Below are 15,372 nucleotides of genomic sequence, written 5' to 3'. Positions count from 1 at the left end.
AAAATTGTCCTGTCTCTCTTCGGAGATATTTGTCAAAAACTCGACGCAGATGTAACTCAATTTACCGTGTTCAACCACTTTGCCACTTATCTTGAAGTTCATTTTCATTACGTTAAATGGAAATTTGTTTATGAATATCAACTTCAAAAATATATCAGTTCAGGAAAATCCCCGCTGTAGTCCATGCTCTGGATCCTTTTTCTATACGAATTCAACTCTTTCCATATGTTTCAGTGTTTTCGGGGAAAACAAGAGTCATTAATAATTCAATTGTTAAACGCCAGGGTTGGTCGAAAATGGTTAGAAACAAAAATAGATAAAAATCATTGAATAATCGAAAAATAGTTGTATTTTAGACTAAACACATTTGGAGTATTTGCTGTCAACTCCTTCCCTTCTTCAAAACTGATTTTCATTTCCTCTAGAATTGGAGTCTTAGGAAAATTTATCTTTAATTTTTGGCAGATATTTTCGATTGCTCCGTCCGGAGATGGGATTTTTTCTGTGTTTTATCATTGTTTGTTTATGATTTATTTAATCATTTTTCCATTTATTATTTATGACGCGTCAAATTATACCATTCGCTAATTTCTATGTGAATATGTTGAGTAATTTTCCTCAATTATTTAATAACACAGAAAGTCGCTAAAGTTTCAATTAAACAATTTTTCTGAAATTTTATTTTTGTCATGACAGCCGAAAGTTCAATGTTTATGACACCAATTGAAATCGGATCATACTCCTCTTGAAATACTATCTATGTCACTTTTCATTTGACTTTTATCTATCAAGCCACAGACTTTAAAACTATTTTTTTTATCACAACGAGTTCCTATAAAATTATAAATATATATTTTCCAAAAATCATAAAAAATGGGAAGCATTTTCAAAAGGCCTTTCTAATAAATATTGAGAAATAAGTGAATGGATGGACCAATTCAGAATATAAATGTCATATTTATTAAAAAGACGGTTGAAAAACTATTTCCTATTTTTTATAGTTTTTTATAATATATATTTTTAATTTTTTGGAGATGACAAAATGGTCTGCACCCGGACCATATGTAAAGATGTCTTCAAATGAATTTAATTGTCTTTTAATTTTACGCTCGACATTGATTATATCTTTGAATTCAGTTTCAATATAATTCATACAATTTGCAGTAAAGATGATATTTATTTATTAATGTCTTATTATTTATTTCTTTGATAAGATTCATAGACATTTGAAGGGATAAAAGGTGGTGACAAAATTCATGAAGGAAAAATCATTCCAACCCTTAACAATTTTCGCGCAAAGTATTTTAATCAATTGAATTGTTATTAACGTTTGTTTTTACCAAAAACACCAAAAGACTCGCATTTCCCGCCTTCAGGAAAGATAAAAGAATACTATTGCGTAGAGAAACGGAGTTCCGAGTATGAACGATTAACTATTAATACTGTATTTACAGATAATGATCATGAAAATAGATGAATAAAAAAGGCATAGACATATACTAAACAAAGAGAGAACCAATAGCCCAGAGTCAAGGCGCACACGCGTTCTTAGCTGAAAAAAGTTATATATTTTCTGTTGCTCAGGCAGACAAACGGCCCTCAACCCACATAATCAATTAATCATCGTTCTCATCCATCACCTTAATTGGGGTAAAATCACTAGTTCATATAGAAAATGATGTCTATTTTCATTGTTTAAATTAAGGGGTAAGTGTATTTAGTTACTCACCAGTAACCAGTCTGTTTGCATCCTCAATTATTCTTTGTCGATTTTTATTGTCATCGTCTGCTTCGTCTCGTATTCTTATAGTCATTGTGTCTGACTTATGACACTTTTGTTCGAGAAAATCTGCCATTACGTCGATAAGCTCTTTCTCCTCGCTTGCGTATTTGTTTTTAATTGGGGTAGAGGTACCGTTGAAGACAGTAGTGCCATTGATTGTAATGTGCTGCTGTTTTGCTATAGAACATGTGCAGAAATTTCAAGTGTCAACAGCAATTGTGAATCCATGGCGTTTACGTGATAGTGAATCAGAAGAAAACGGATCATTCATGAAAATCAATGGTTTTATGTGAAAATCACATGGAATCCAAAAATTTTCATGATTTACTTCTCAACATTTTCTTCTTTTATATTCATTCAAAAGCTGTAAAATTCAATCCACTAATTCGATGCTGAGAATTGTTGTATTAAGATACTTAATAGACGAACAGTATACCGAGATAAGTTGACTTATTTTTTAATCCATTTTTTCACTAATATCTCTGAATCTAAGGAAGGGAGCGGAGTTGTTTAATTACATTTGTTATAGAACATAAATTGCTTCAGACGAAAGTTTATAATAAAAATTTCGCCACGTTCCTTAGATTCCAAGATATGTATCAAAAATTGGTCAATAGGCAAAAGTGATTTATCTCCATTTACCATTTCACTCCAAAAATATCGACGTTTGAGGGTGTTTCAATTTTTTTCAACTCAAACCTCATAATCTCCACTCAGCTTTGCACTATCAAATCACTCTTTACACATTTGATAACCGTGAAAAACTTTTTTAAGTGAAACTTTTTAGATAACAATTCAGTTTGACAGGAGTTTTAGAAGAAAACATTTCCTTTCAAATGTTAATTAGTCGAGCATGTCATCTTTGAATCTTAAATTTTTATCAAAAATTGTCAATGGAATGATAAGAATTGTGGGGACAATGAAAGTTTATCTTTTCCGGCAGTAGAGAGGCTTTTCAACTTTTTAACAAAAAAAATAATGAAAATGACAAGAAATGGTCATTACTTATTTAATTATTTTCCAAATAAGTGAATCTTCAATTAATTATATCTTCTATCATTTATATTTAATATTATTTGTGAGAGATCATTTGGATGAGAAACTGAACATATTCAGTTATTTTTACGGATTTTTCGAAGGGTAAAAACATGTAAAATAGCGATTTCTAATCATCACATTAAATACTTGTCTCGCGCACAACATGAATAACTACAAAACCATGACAGAAACTTTTTATTGACAATTTTTGGAGAAAATTTGAAATAAAAATTGAATTTTTTTCGTCATCCAGGAAATCAGACCAAGAAAATTTTTGCAGAAACTAAGAAAATGTATGAGTTGCAGTAAAGAGTGGGAAATTGCACTTGGCTGAAAAGTAGTTAATGTTTCCTTCCCTCAGGAGCAATTTCCTACCCTGAAGCAGACAGTACTCATTCTCTTCCCAATTATTAAGTAATAAACTCAAACAACAAAGTTGAACTGGATATAATGCTCATTATGACATGTAATTTTGAAAGGTTTACGTCCTTTAAGTTTAGCGAGAAGTGATTTGATAGCTCCGAACTTCGCTGAGATATTGTCGCAAATGAAAAAAAATAGGTGAGGCCCTCAATTTTTCAGTTTTCAAGTTTCTAAAAAAAGGAGATAAAAATCCTTAACATCGACTTCATGGCCTGGTAATTGGATGTGGATTTGCTCATAAACATTTAATTACATATTGACGATTCGTAAAAAATAATAAAAACTACACGGAAATAAATATCCAATAAAAAAATACCAACAAATCGTAATGGAAAATCATGTCTCGACGATTGTCTCAGCATAAAAGTCAAGAAATTTGAATTGGAAATTGAAAATTCTTGAACGTTCAATACTTTTTATGCAGCTGCCAGGTATTTCTTATTCTATTCCGCAACATTCGTCAATCTGTGACTAAAAATTACAGAATGTCTCAGAATAATTCATAGAAAGTGTCTGACAATTCATTCAATTTCAGTTGTGATTAATAATTTCCTGAAAATTTCCACGCGATCTGATCACGTTTCGCCGTTCTCTCGAAGTACTTTCGACATTTTTTCAGTTATTCCTTATTAAATTATTTATCTCCGTATAACTTGAAAAATAATAATACATGTTGGAAGTCAAAAAAATATGTAGTCTATTGGTGTCGAAGAATGTCGATTAAGGTATGTGGAATGCACCCAAGGTCAATGAATGGTTCAACACCAATTATTCGACGTCTTGCATTAGAATATTTCAAAGTGTTGTTCCACTCTTGTCATGTCATAATGACACAACTGGAGAAGAATTTTAAGAAAGTAATCGTATGAGAAGGAATTTCCATTGAAAAATGCTGAAGTTACAAAACAGTGTACGCTGCGCAATAGCAGTAAAGGCGTATTTCGCTGAGTTGGGTGAATGAAGCTGCGTGAATAGTGTTGTGATTCAGTGCCTTCTCCTGTCGTCTTTGAATTTTAATGAACTTTCGTCATTTCCATATGAGTCAAAATTGGATGATATTACTGCTATGAAATGACCAACGACTAATAGTCTTCTCAGAGTGCTTGAATTAGAAAATGACCTCATAAATGACGACCGATCTGGTGAAATGTCAGCAAAGAATTTATCAAAGTACTGAGCTGTGCTCAGACCTGATTGTTCTCCCAGAAAAATGAGTTTATAGACCGGAAAAACAGATTGACAAATTGAAAGAGAATGATACATTAAGTACTTACTTTGTTTGCGCGGCACGTTACCGACTGCTTTAAGATCCTCGATCGACTCAGAGTCCTGCAAATGACAGAAAGAAGCTTAGAGAATATCCCAACTGGTAGATTCTCAACGAATGAGCTAACTTCCCATTAACTTAAACAATGGTGGGAAGTAACTAATGGGAAGATATTCCCGGCATTTGATAAACTTGAATTTTATTCGTTGGAATTCGTTGGTGATTATCTCACTGTCATCACTCAATGAGGTCACTCCAAAGACAAACCGTGAATTTTTTTTCAAATTCCTCAAAGATTGAATATTGACAATTAAGATAAACTTAGCAAGAGCAACTGGAGTCACTTACTCTCATTCGATCTGGCTCGTCGTAATCAAGAGCGCTTTTACGATCTCCGAGTGTGCCATCTCGTCGTAATGATGAGTCTCTGGATGGTCCGAGTTCCTCTTTAAGTGAATCAAAACCAGGCTGATCAAGCCTGACCCTTGCTACCGCCTTCTCAACGTCGTCAGTTACCAGTTCAACGTTGAATATACACTTTTTCACGATGTCCTCACGGCCAATTTTATTTAGGGCCTTCTCCAGTGTGTTCCCTGTTGAGCACAACCAGTCGACGGAAATATTAATATACGATTCATGAATAAATCTTCGCGTAAATTGTTCAAACGATTCAAATCACAAATGATTGTCTTTACGATCATACGAATGTCTGGAAGATAAGTGGGTTTACGAATAGCTGTCAGGAGACTGTTTTTTAGCAACAAAAATTGGCAGAAGTAGTTCTTCCGTGCTAGGATCAAGTCACTAGTGAAGCGTAGTTTGACTGTTCGCTTATTTTCAGTGAATACCTTGAAATCGAATAAAAATATCGAAATTGTTGTTAGTCGCATTTGTATAACTCTCAATTATTCTTATCAATGAAGAGGAGTTCGAACCGATCGCACCCGAGGTAAGTCATCGTGACATGTTAGTCATCAATCTGATCCCTTTTTATAATTTCTCTCACATCTACAGCCATTCCTTACCCCTGTGACAGACCCCATTAAGCATGTGCTATCGGGTTTCTATAGAAAAATATTCAAAGTATTGATGAAAACGATTTACTCAAGAGCTTAAATATCACCAAAACATTTCCTGAAATTTTTTGTTAATAAATAGATCGAAATAAATAATTTCGTTCATGCCCTGATTAAAAAACAAATGATTCAATTTTTTTAAAAAAATGAGTTATTCAATTTATTTTTCAATGAGGGTATACACGATAATTAAGAACAAGGCCCTGAATTCAATAACTAATGACTTAAAGAATTCGTTTTCCTTTTGTTCGAACTGATATTTTATAAAATGTCAAATCGTGTCTCATACAAATAGAATCAAAGCTTGAAATTGTTGTTTTAAATCCACAAAATTAAAGTTGTTAAATAATTACGTTGATAAAATTAGTTAATTTGATTTTTAAGATAGTTATTTGAAATTTCAAAGTTTGCGTTAGTTTCTCCGAAAGTAGAAGTAGAAGTAAATTAATTTTTTCTATCAATGCTCCATCAAAAGAATAAGGGGAGAGTGAGAATCGTAAAAAGATATTAATTGCATGAAAGAAAAAAAAGTTAAAAATTGGAAAAATAATTGCAAATTACTATTATTGTAGTTAATAAAATTACAGGAATAATTAAACATAGTAGAAAGACATGATATGCATGACTTCGAGAAATGAAAGAAGATCAAAATTTAAATGAGTTGTTACAGTTCAGAAACTATCGAACTCATCCGATTCATCATTGCCTTGAAGCTGAGTTCAATATTAGCAACAATGAACCAGAATTACCGATTGTATCAACAAATGTTATCATATTTATGTCCATTTTTTTCCTAATTCATCACCATAATCCCAAGGTATCGTTCATATAAGCCTCAAAATTTAACTTCTTCACATTTAATAACATCTACACAATTTATAATCTAAATGAGATACTAGGAAAATTGCTCAAAGACCCGGAAGGGAAACAGTGATTACGACAATGTCAAAATCTCTCGTAAATTCATCAACAGTTTTCGAAAAGTCAGTTAAAGGTGGAGTGGACTTCAAGTCTTTTATCATTTTGCTATTAAATTATGATTAATAATGAAAAACCCTGGATCACGTTTTAGCAATTCAATAAAAACTATAAAATAGCTTTTTAAACTTTCTTATAACTGAGTAAATTCTCGCATCTGATTACTACTAATGTCTTCAACAAACCTTCATTTGGAACAAGACGCACTCGTGTAGTTATAGATATAGTTCTATTGAACAACAAGTGCAGTTCACTGGTATATCCATCGACCGATGGATTTTCGTATGCCTGGTACAGCGATATGAACATCGTCAATAAGATTTCCTCAGCTTATCACAATTCAATGGAACTTTCTTAAAATAACTTTAAGAATAAATACTTCTGGAGAAAAGCACCTTCACTTCAAACCAACTACGCAGATACTCACGAACCCCAAGTGTTTCTTATTTCCCAACTCCTAAATTAAATGTTATTGACGCGGCCCGCGATTGTGGCAATGTGATTAGCATGGAAGACGCACGACAACGAGTGGTATGGGGGAAGGGAACTGGGGAAATCACTGTTGAAGTGATGAGGGAACAAGAGAGGGAGACAATTCCCCACATGTTTACACCACGGGCATAATAATCACTGAGACTTGGGAGTGAGATCATAAACTACGCTTCTGCACAGATTCCAGACACCTGACTCACAGAGGATACACATCAATTTTTATTTATCAACTAATCCATTGACTATTCGTCACTATTTTACCTGTTTGGAGATCAATTATTTTTTTCTAACATATATACACTACCACTAAAGAGGCAAAAAATAGATAATGCATTCCAAGTCCATCTGAGGGAGATATACCATTGGATACCGGCTCTATCGAGCTCAAGGACATGTTATTGCACCGATGCGTCGCCTTTATTATTAGGCGAATTCACAATTTTTTTTCACGTTTAATTTTTAACGCTCACATCAGCACAAACTCACTTCCTGTTTCATTATGATGCTCGTGAGATTTAAAAGTCAAGGCGTACGGGTTTGAAGCAAATAAAACATGTCAGAATGGTATAGTTACTCTTGCTAATAAATTATGAATGTGTTTTGGAACGATTATTTTGCCCATAATTTTTTACTACCGTGTGAAATTCGTTGTTTATCTAATTTTATTTAAACAAAATGTATTTTTAATTTAATCAGGTTTTTTTTTCATTTTAATGTAGTTTACTGTCAGTAAAATACAAAATGGAAAACCTACTATTTCTTGCAAAAGGACATTGCCCGAACATCTTCAGCAAAAGGTCTACACAAAGACGTCGTCTTTCGTGCTATTATTTATTTGTAATATATTTGTTCTACTCTTTTATTCTTATTATTACATTTTTGCGTGTGAATGGGGACCTTGTAATTGGCACTTTTCGAATTTCGTTTTTTTCTGTTATATCAGGATTGATGAAATTGATTTCTTTTAATGTATAAAAATAAATAAATGATTTTTTATAGATCCAGTTTGAAGATGATTGGGATAGTTCCAATCGTTTTTTCGATTTTTAAAGGACTTTAGGACATTGCTTTTTCGCAAATAAAAAATTATGTGACTATCTTCGTATATTTGTACCGTCAGTCAATCTAATTGTGCCTTTAAATGTTGATTTTAATCCTAATTTGATAGAGTAGACCCATTATTATGACAACTGCAACCTTGATTTGATTTGTATGATAATTTTCAAATGTTGTTGATTTTTTTCTGAATTATTCTGTCAGTACCATTTCCTTCTTTTTCTTATGACTCCCTCAAATTTCTTCGTCATATTGGAAGCATTGCAAAAATAAATAAAAATAAATACATAATTTCGTTGCAAAAATAAAATGCTGTTGCAAAATACCCATTCCAAATTATATTGATAACTTATTCGCTGAAAGAATCATTGGAATCAACGGAATGCTGTTTTTACAATTCTATGTCTCTCTTCAATCCTGCGATAAAATATTAGAAAAAAATGTTATCAATAGATGGGAAAAACATTTGAAACATCACATTTGAGAAAACCATCAGGAAGTTCACTTTCAAAGAAGTTAAAAAAATATTTGAAATTTCCAAAAATAATCGTAAAACTTAAATTAACTAACAACTCTGAGTCAATGATATTGAAAGTCACATTATAAGCTATGACTGTATTTATTTGAGATAAAATTAAAAATATTTCTAGAATTCTATTTTTTTTTATTTTCCAAAGAAGCCAAAAAAATAATTACTGCAATCGTCTCCATTTTTCAACTCAATTAATGGAATATCCAAATAATTCATCAAGCCACTAGTCATTGAATGCAGCAAATGTTTTTGAGTCATAGCAGCTCAACTGATTTGTCAAAATAATTAAAAAACCATAATCCATTAACTGCATTTTAATCGATCCGAGCTGCTATGAACGATATTCAAATTTGAAACAAAGGAATGATTTGATTCCATAAATGCATTAGTGGATAATTCAAGGAAAATTACCATCCGAAGTTCGAAAACGAGAGAAAATTGTATTTTCGGGCTTTTTTAGCTATAATAAATGAATATAATATAAAATTCCAAAAGTTAAATGTGAGTTTTTGTGGGTAACTGACTTTTTGGAAAATATCTCCAAGTTTAAGGAAGATAATAAAATGTTTGTAGAAATCTTTGTGCAGAACAGATTAAAGATTATGAAAATATTCAGTGGTAATACCCCAAGACCTTCAAAATTATCGGATATTTCCCGAGAGTTTCGTTGCGAGGGTTTTTCTGCGAATCTTATCCCGATCGGTGCTACGCAGGGAAACTGGAGGGAAATATCCGATTAATTTTGAAGGTCGAGGGGTATTTGGCTGGATTATTTTTTTCATTCCAATTTCAAACAATTAAATGTGTGGCATTTCACGTCATATAGTATGGTTGTTCACTCGTAGTCGTGGCTTCTCCAGCGTATATTTTTTGTCTGCACAAAATGCAGAGAATTATTTCCAAATTGTGGCTTTTGTCTTCACTGTATTATTAGGAACATTTTAAAAAATTTTTTGATCAATAATCTCCAAGGATTCCCGTCCAAATCTGCTCATGTCGAGGTAAAGTCTTTGAACTTGATTTTTTGTAATGACAGTTTTGGGGTTTGAAACGCGTACAAATTGTTTATCGGATATTTTCATTGCTTAGCAACAAACAGGGAAATATCCGAAAAATATCCGAAGTAAAACTCTCTTACTTGTACCACGTGACGGGAAATGCCACCATTTGATTGGTTGAAATTGGGATGAAAAAAATAATCAGTTTAAAATTGGGAAAGTATTTAATCTTGAAATATTAGTGGTCACAATGGAAAAAACACCAGCTAGTAGTGCAATGTGAATCTACATAATCGAGTTAGTAAATCGCCCAGACAATTACCGAGTTTGGCCTAACCATAGTATTTCCATTAAATTCGATATTTTTCAGTCTAGTCTCTATTAATTGAAGATCATTATATCTTCTCAATTATTAAGACATCATTTAGTAAATTGGAAGACACTTGCCAATTTAATTTGACCCATTCATACATGGAGTACCTGAATATTTTAGATAATTAGCTAATGCGGCAAAAGTACATCAACAATATTTTATCATTTCCCCGTTTAATCTATGCAAATCATTTCAACGCCCCACAGTACTGACTGAAAAAATATTGTTATTGGGATGTTTTTCTCTTGTTAAGAATAAAAAAATCTTTTTTTGTAGCTTAGTGTGGCCTCCATTTAAGGAATCTTCTACTTTCATGAATCAATTAAAAATTCATGCCTAGCTAATGATTGGGTTGATGAATAGATTCATCAATGTTGCTTTCTCAAATGAAGTCGATTTTGAAATTGAGGTCGCCGTTAGTCACATTGGCCGAAATTTATGGCACCTAAATTTGTGTAGAATTACCTGAATTCATGATTCTATTATGATAAATTAATGTGTTTACATTTCGGTGAAGAAAAACATTTTTCACTTGATGCTATTTTAATATAATCTCATTTCTTTCCGTTCAACCATAATTTGTTCTTAACAAGATATGATCACGTCGTTTCCTATAACAATGTATTTGATCATAAAAATAATCTAGATTTTTTGGTAAATCGATGAATTCCTAGAGTCAATAAACTTAGATGGAAATAAATGAAATAGTCATTATTGCGGAAACTGAAAGCAACTATAATTTTAACAAAATTCTGCTTCTCTTACTGAAATTTACCTCAAGCATAAATAATTAATATTGACAACCGGAGTATGAACATTTCACAAAGGGTGAAATGATCATTGGCTCAAATAAAACGCTCTTGATAAAGGTCATGTTCTCTTTAACTCAGTTTTGAAATGCTTGCTCGGTGCATAGTAGTAGTAAGTGGGCACGATTGGCGAATTTATTCCGAGAATTCCCCCCCTTCCCCCCTTTTTTCCAGACGTGTCCGAACAGGTTTTCCCTTTGCCGGCATGTCCTTTGAAGAGGACGTCGACGCTCTGGGGGGCCCCCTGGGGTGAGGGTCCCCAAAAAAATGTTTTTTGTTCGACAGGAAGTGGGTGGTGGGTGGGTGGTAAGGGTCACGTGGTTCGAAATATGAAAATGTTCAAAAAAATTATTCAAAAACACAATTGTAATCATAGAAATTCAAGTCAAGCTTTTCAGAACTTGTCTGGTAAAGGTAGTTTGCATTGTGATCAACATTCTTTAAAAAATATATTCCGTTTGCATTAATTTGATAATGATAATAATAATAATAATAATAATAATAATAATAATAATAATAATAATAATAATAATTTTGATTATCACTATTTTTTAAATCCATAATATTATGTACCACCCCCCACACAAGAATAATTTCTGAATACATGATTCATATAGGTCAATAAATTATGTATTATATAATTATTTCATTTTCCACACAAGTGCTCACATTTCTCACGCCACCCACTTTCAACCCCCTCCCCCTTTTGCTGCATTTTCAAACCACGTGACCCTTACCACCCACCCACCACCCACTTCCTGTCGAACAAAAAACATTTTTTTAGGGACCCTCACCCCAGGGGGCCCCCCCGAGCGTCGACGTCCTCTTCAAAGGACATGCCGACAAAGGGAAAACCTGTTCGGACACGTCTGGAAAAAGGGGGGAAGGGGGGGAATTCTCGGAATAAATTCGCCAATCGTGCCCACTTACTACTCAGAGTAAAGCTACCGCACCCCCTGGTAGAAATGAAAAAATGTTATCTACGATACTGCAATAGTGTGATATTTATTGTAGTTCGTTACCAAAGAAATGGTGAAAAGTAATATATCATTAAAATCCTGTAAGTGCCAAATTAGAAAGAATTGTTGTCTAATATCGGTTTTCTAGTAAATGATTATTTAACTATTCATTTTGCCATGTATAGCCTATTCGGATATATGTCAATCGCACTCAATTGATAAACTTATTTTTAGCATCAACCTACCTATATACAACAGCTAAATATAGCAATATCGTGAAATGTGATTTTATTTTTGATTTTAATCGATAAAGAACAAATTTGTAGAGATGAAATATGATAAAACAAAGTGAAAACCTAGTGGGCAGTGATGACCATTAAAATCAATATGCGACAAATAAATATTGTCATCGCACATTTATTTACTTGAGAGAAGTATTTATTCTTTTAAAATTAAATTTTTTTCCATCGAATTATTCTCATCAGGTCTAATTAGGTTGGGGTGATGTAATATCCTTCTGAAGGATGATTGGGATCTTAAATAAACTTCATTATGGATTGTTTATTTATCCTCGAAGGCTCAAAGACAATTGGAATTAGAGAGAAAAAAAAATCCGTATCAATGCGGCCGGGACTCGAACCTGGGTCTCCCAATATCGCGCTGGGTAGTCTCCCCGATTACGTTATCGAATACCACAGAAATTCATTCTCAAATTCAACAGAAACACCGCTTAATCACTTTTAGGCATTAAACAATGGGAAGAGAATTAGAACTAGCAAGAAAAAATTTCGCTTTAATTTCTTCTTTTTTCGGGAGAAGAATTCTCGCTTGATAATTATGAATTTTTAAAAATTCCGTATTCGTTTATAATCATAATGCAGTTATAGAAGGAGTCACTCAAAGTCAATGAGGAGGAGGAATTACTCAAATTTATAACTCACGCAGTCATCTCCTAGAACAATGCAAGTGATATAACTGAAACCTGACGGCAATTGTTTAGCAATGACTGGGCTAGAGAAATAGTTTATTAGAAAAACAAATATTTCTCTAAAGTAAATGGATAATTGACTGGAATGATACCAAAGAAAACTGTTTAAATGTCGCTGTTTGAAAATTAAATGACAAGTTCAATTCTTTGTCAATTGAAATACTAAGTTTGACGACGAATACGATAAAAATAAAGAATTCACGCACTTGTGTTATAAAGAATATACCATCACCAGGTTGTGACACATGTTGCAACATAATATAATAATTCTGTGAGTGCAGTATAATATTGAATGTGATTGAGTGGTGCTTACCTGTCGCTTTGTTTCCGTTGGCTTGCCAGATCTTAAACATGGTAGCCGCTTGGAGTGCCGGTTTCTCCGGATGTTCCATTTTTATCAATTCCACATCCCCGGCCGAAATATTCAGTTCCTCAGCGAGCTTCTCCCAATCACGATCGAGAAGATTTGCGATATCAGTGAGACGAATCGTGGCTCGATGAATGGTGTCAGGTCTGCTTATACCACCGTCCCTCAAGAAGCTGTAGTTCTTTGATAATTCCAGGAGATCAAGCTCGCTGTGGGCTGCATCGGGTGAAATTTTCTCAGGAAGAAGAATGTTGAGTGTGCAAATTGGTGTCTGAGGTGGTTCGCCCTTGGCAACTTTTGGTTCACTCATGAACATTATTCTACCGACCATGTCAGCGGCATCTGGATCTTTAACTCGGGCGGTGAACGGCACACGGTTTTCCTTGAAGGCTCGGAAGGGTAATTGAAGTTGTTCGCCAGTCTTCAGAACTGGCACGAGATTACCCGCAAACTCCATGTACTGAGTTTTACCCTCGAGGACTTCCACATCTCGGCTTTTTGCCACTTCGGTGAAGTGCTCTTGGTGCTCCAAAGTTTTGTCCTCCTTGTCATCTGTCATGCAGAATACACGGAGACGTGCCTCTAGAGGATCCACACGTTTGGCAAATACAACGAATCTGGAAATTGAGAATTGTTTTATTGCAGTGGTTGGCTTTTCCTGATGTTTGAACTAGCAACTAGGGCCAATTATTCTCAACAGCTGGAGGGAATTCTCACGATTGTCAGATTCTTCTCTGCTTGTCATCATTCTATCTGCATTTTCTTGGCGTACAAAGTTCAATTCATCGTTTAAAAAATTGCAAGTTTAATTGCAACTGCAATTCCACTTAACAAAATTAATGATACATCGGTTTCTACACAATATGGAACTTCAGAATACGAATGAATCTTTTTCCATTCTCCAAGGTTAAGTTTGGAATTTAAATAATTCCAGTAGCAAACGTTCTTTGATTACTAATTAATTAAAAAAAATTTAACATGTCAAATGTAATATCTTTAAAGATGGGATACGTCCAAATAAAAGTCCGCAGAAAATTATCTTTACAATCGAAAATTCATATACTAATATTCAAGAGTTATCTCCCCAACTTTTAAATGTCTCAGAGCATCAAAGGGTCAGAATCTCAATAAATAATTGAACTTCAACTATTGGCAATGGATAGACCTTCAAAAAATTCAAGGAATTCCATTAGGTTCTCATCATAGAAAGTACAAATAAAAGAATCGAAAAAAGTGAGCAAACAGACACCATCTAAAATCGCATATTCGGACTTTTTACGTTATATTTTAAGATCATAGTGGTAAAGCCAGTTAAATTGACTTACCTCTCAGTCGGGTTTTTGAGCAATATCTCCTAAACAATGAAAGATAGCCAAATTTGTCTAATAACATTGATTTTAGTACTCAATTCACTTTCGAAAAAAGTTACAATAAAAAATTTTCTATCTTTCCTAGATTCCGAGATATTTATCAAAAACTGGTCGACCGTCGAAAATGGCTTATCTTGGTTTACCAGTTAATTTGACACAAAAAAGGGAAACCTGACTGCAAAAATGAAACATGAACTCACTTCGCCATGAAAGGAACATGTGTGGCGTGCGTATAGAGCTCAGTAGCCATTTTCGTTGCTTCCGTGACATTTCGACAATCCATCAGCCAGAACCTGGCTGATACAGTTGTTGTGAATGACACACAATCCTTGACGAATTGGAGTGGTGTTGAGCCGGTTACGTCCTCCCAGACCGCCCGTGACTGACCCCCTGAACGACATACATGCCAAGTCCAATAACATTATTAAAATATGTCCGTGATGCTGTACTGCTCGACGGCAAACGTGAATCGTGTGAGATTTTTATTTAATTTTACTGATATTAAATACAGATGTTCCTTATAAACACCCATGTATACACGACAATGTGAAATTTCAATGAAACGAGGAATCATTCACTGTATTTAAATTCAGATTTGGTTGTATGTGCCTTATTGTTATGTGCTTGGTATTTTATGTTAAAAACAACAAGAGCGATAAAAGTGTCACTCACTTGTATGAGGCTTGCGAAATGATAACATGAAAATAATTCATGGTAGGAATAACAATAAATACACCGACCTATAAAGCAGCGAGTGTGAGTGGCTTTTAAAGCGGGCGAGATGATGATAATGTTGATAATTACGGTCAATAGATGTGATAACAATTGTTGTTACTCCAAAGAGATTTATCAAAATTTGATCC

General features: G+C 33.6%; 1 protein-coding gene across 18 annotated transcripts in view; it reads right to left on the bottom strand.

The window, feature by feature from the left end:
- LOC135167869 (ankyrin-3-like) overlaps window positions 1-15,372 on the bottom strand; it is a 119,196-nt gene that overhangs the window by 26,939 nt on the left and 76,885 nt on the right. For 15 of the 18 annotated variants that reach the window (XM_064131519.1, XM_064131520.1, XM_064131513.1 and 12 more), the window contains 5 exons: window positions 14,710-14,908; window positions 13,086-13,756; window positions 4,860-5,104; window positions 4,519-4,573; window positions 1,730-1,960 (listed from right to left, as the gene is read on the bottom strand). In XM_064131519.1, the coding sequence (XP_063987589.1) occupies window positions 1,730-1,960; window positions 4,519-4,573; window positions 4,860-5,104; window positions 13,086-13,756; window positions 14,710-14,908 (1,401 nt within the window). The remainder of the gene's footprint in view (window positions 1-1,729; window positions 1,961-4,518; window positions 4,574-4,859; window positions 5,105-13,085; window positions 13,757-14,709; window positions 14,909-15,372) is intronic. The other 3 variants (XM_064131505.1, XM_064131510.1, XM_064131525.1) reach the window with 1 other exon arrangement.

This window comes from Diachasmimorpha longicaudata, chromosome 12, assembly GCF_034640455.1.
Source record: "Diachasmimorpha longicaudata isolate KC_UGA_2023 chromosome 12, iyDiaLong2, whole genome shotgun sequence".
NCBI lineage: Eukaryota > Metazoa > Arthropoda > Insecta > Hymenoptera > Braconidae > Diachasmimorpha > Diachasmimorpha longicaudata.
Note: the sequence above shows the minus strand (reverse complement) of the source record. Positions and strands in the feature narration are given on the sequence as shown.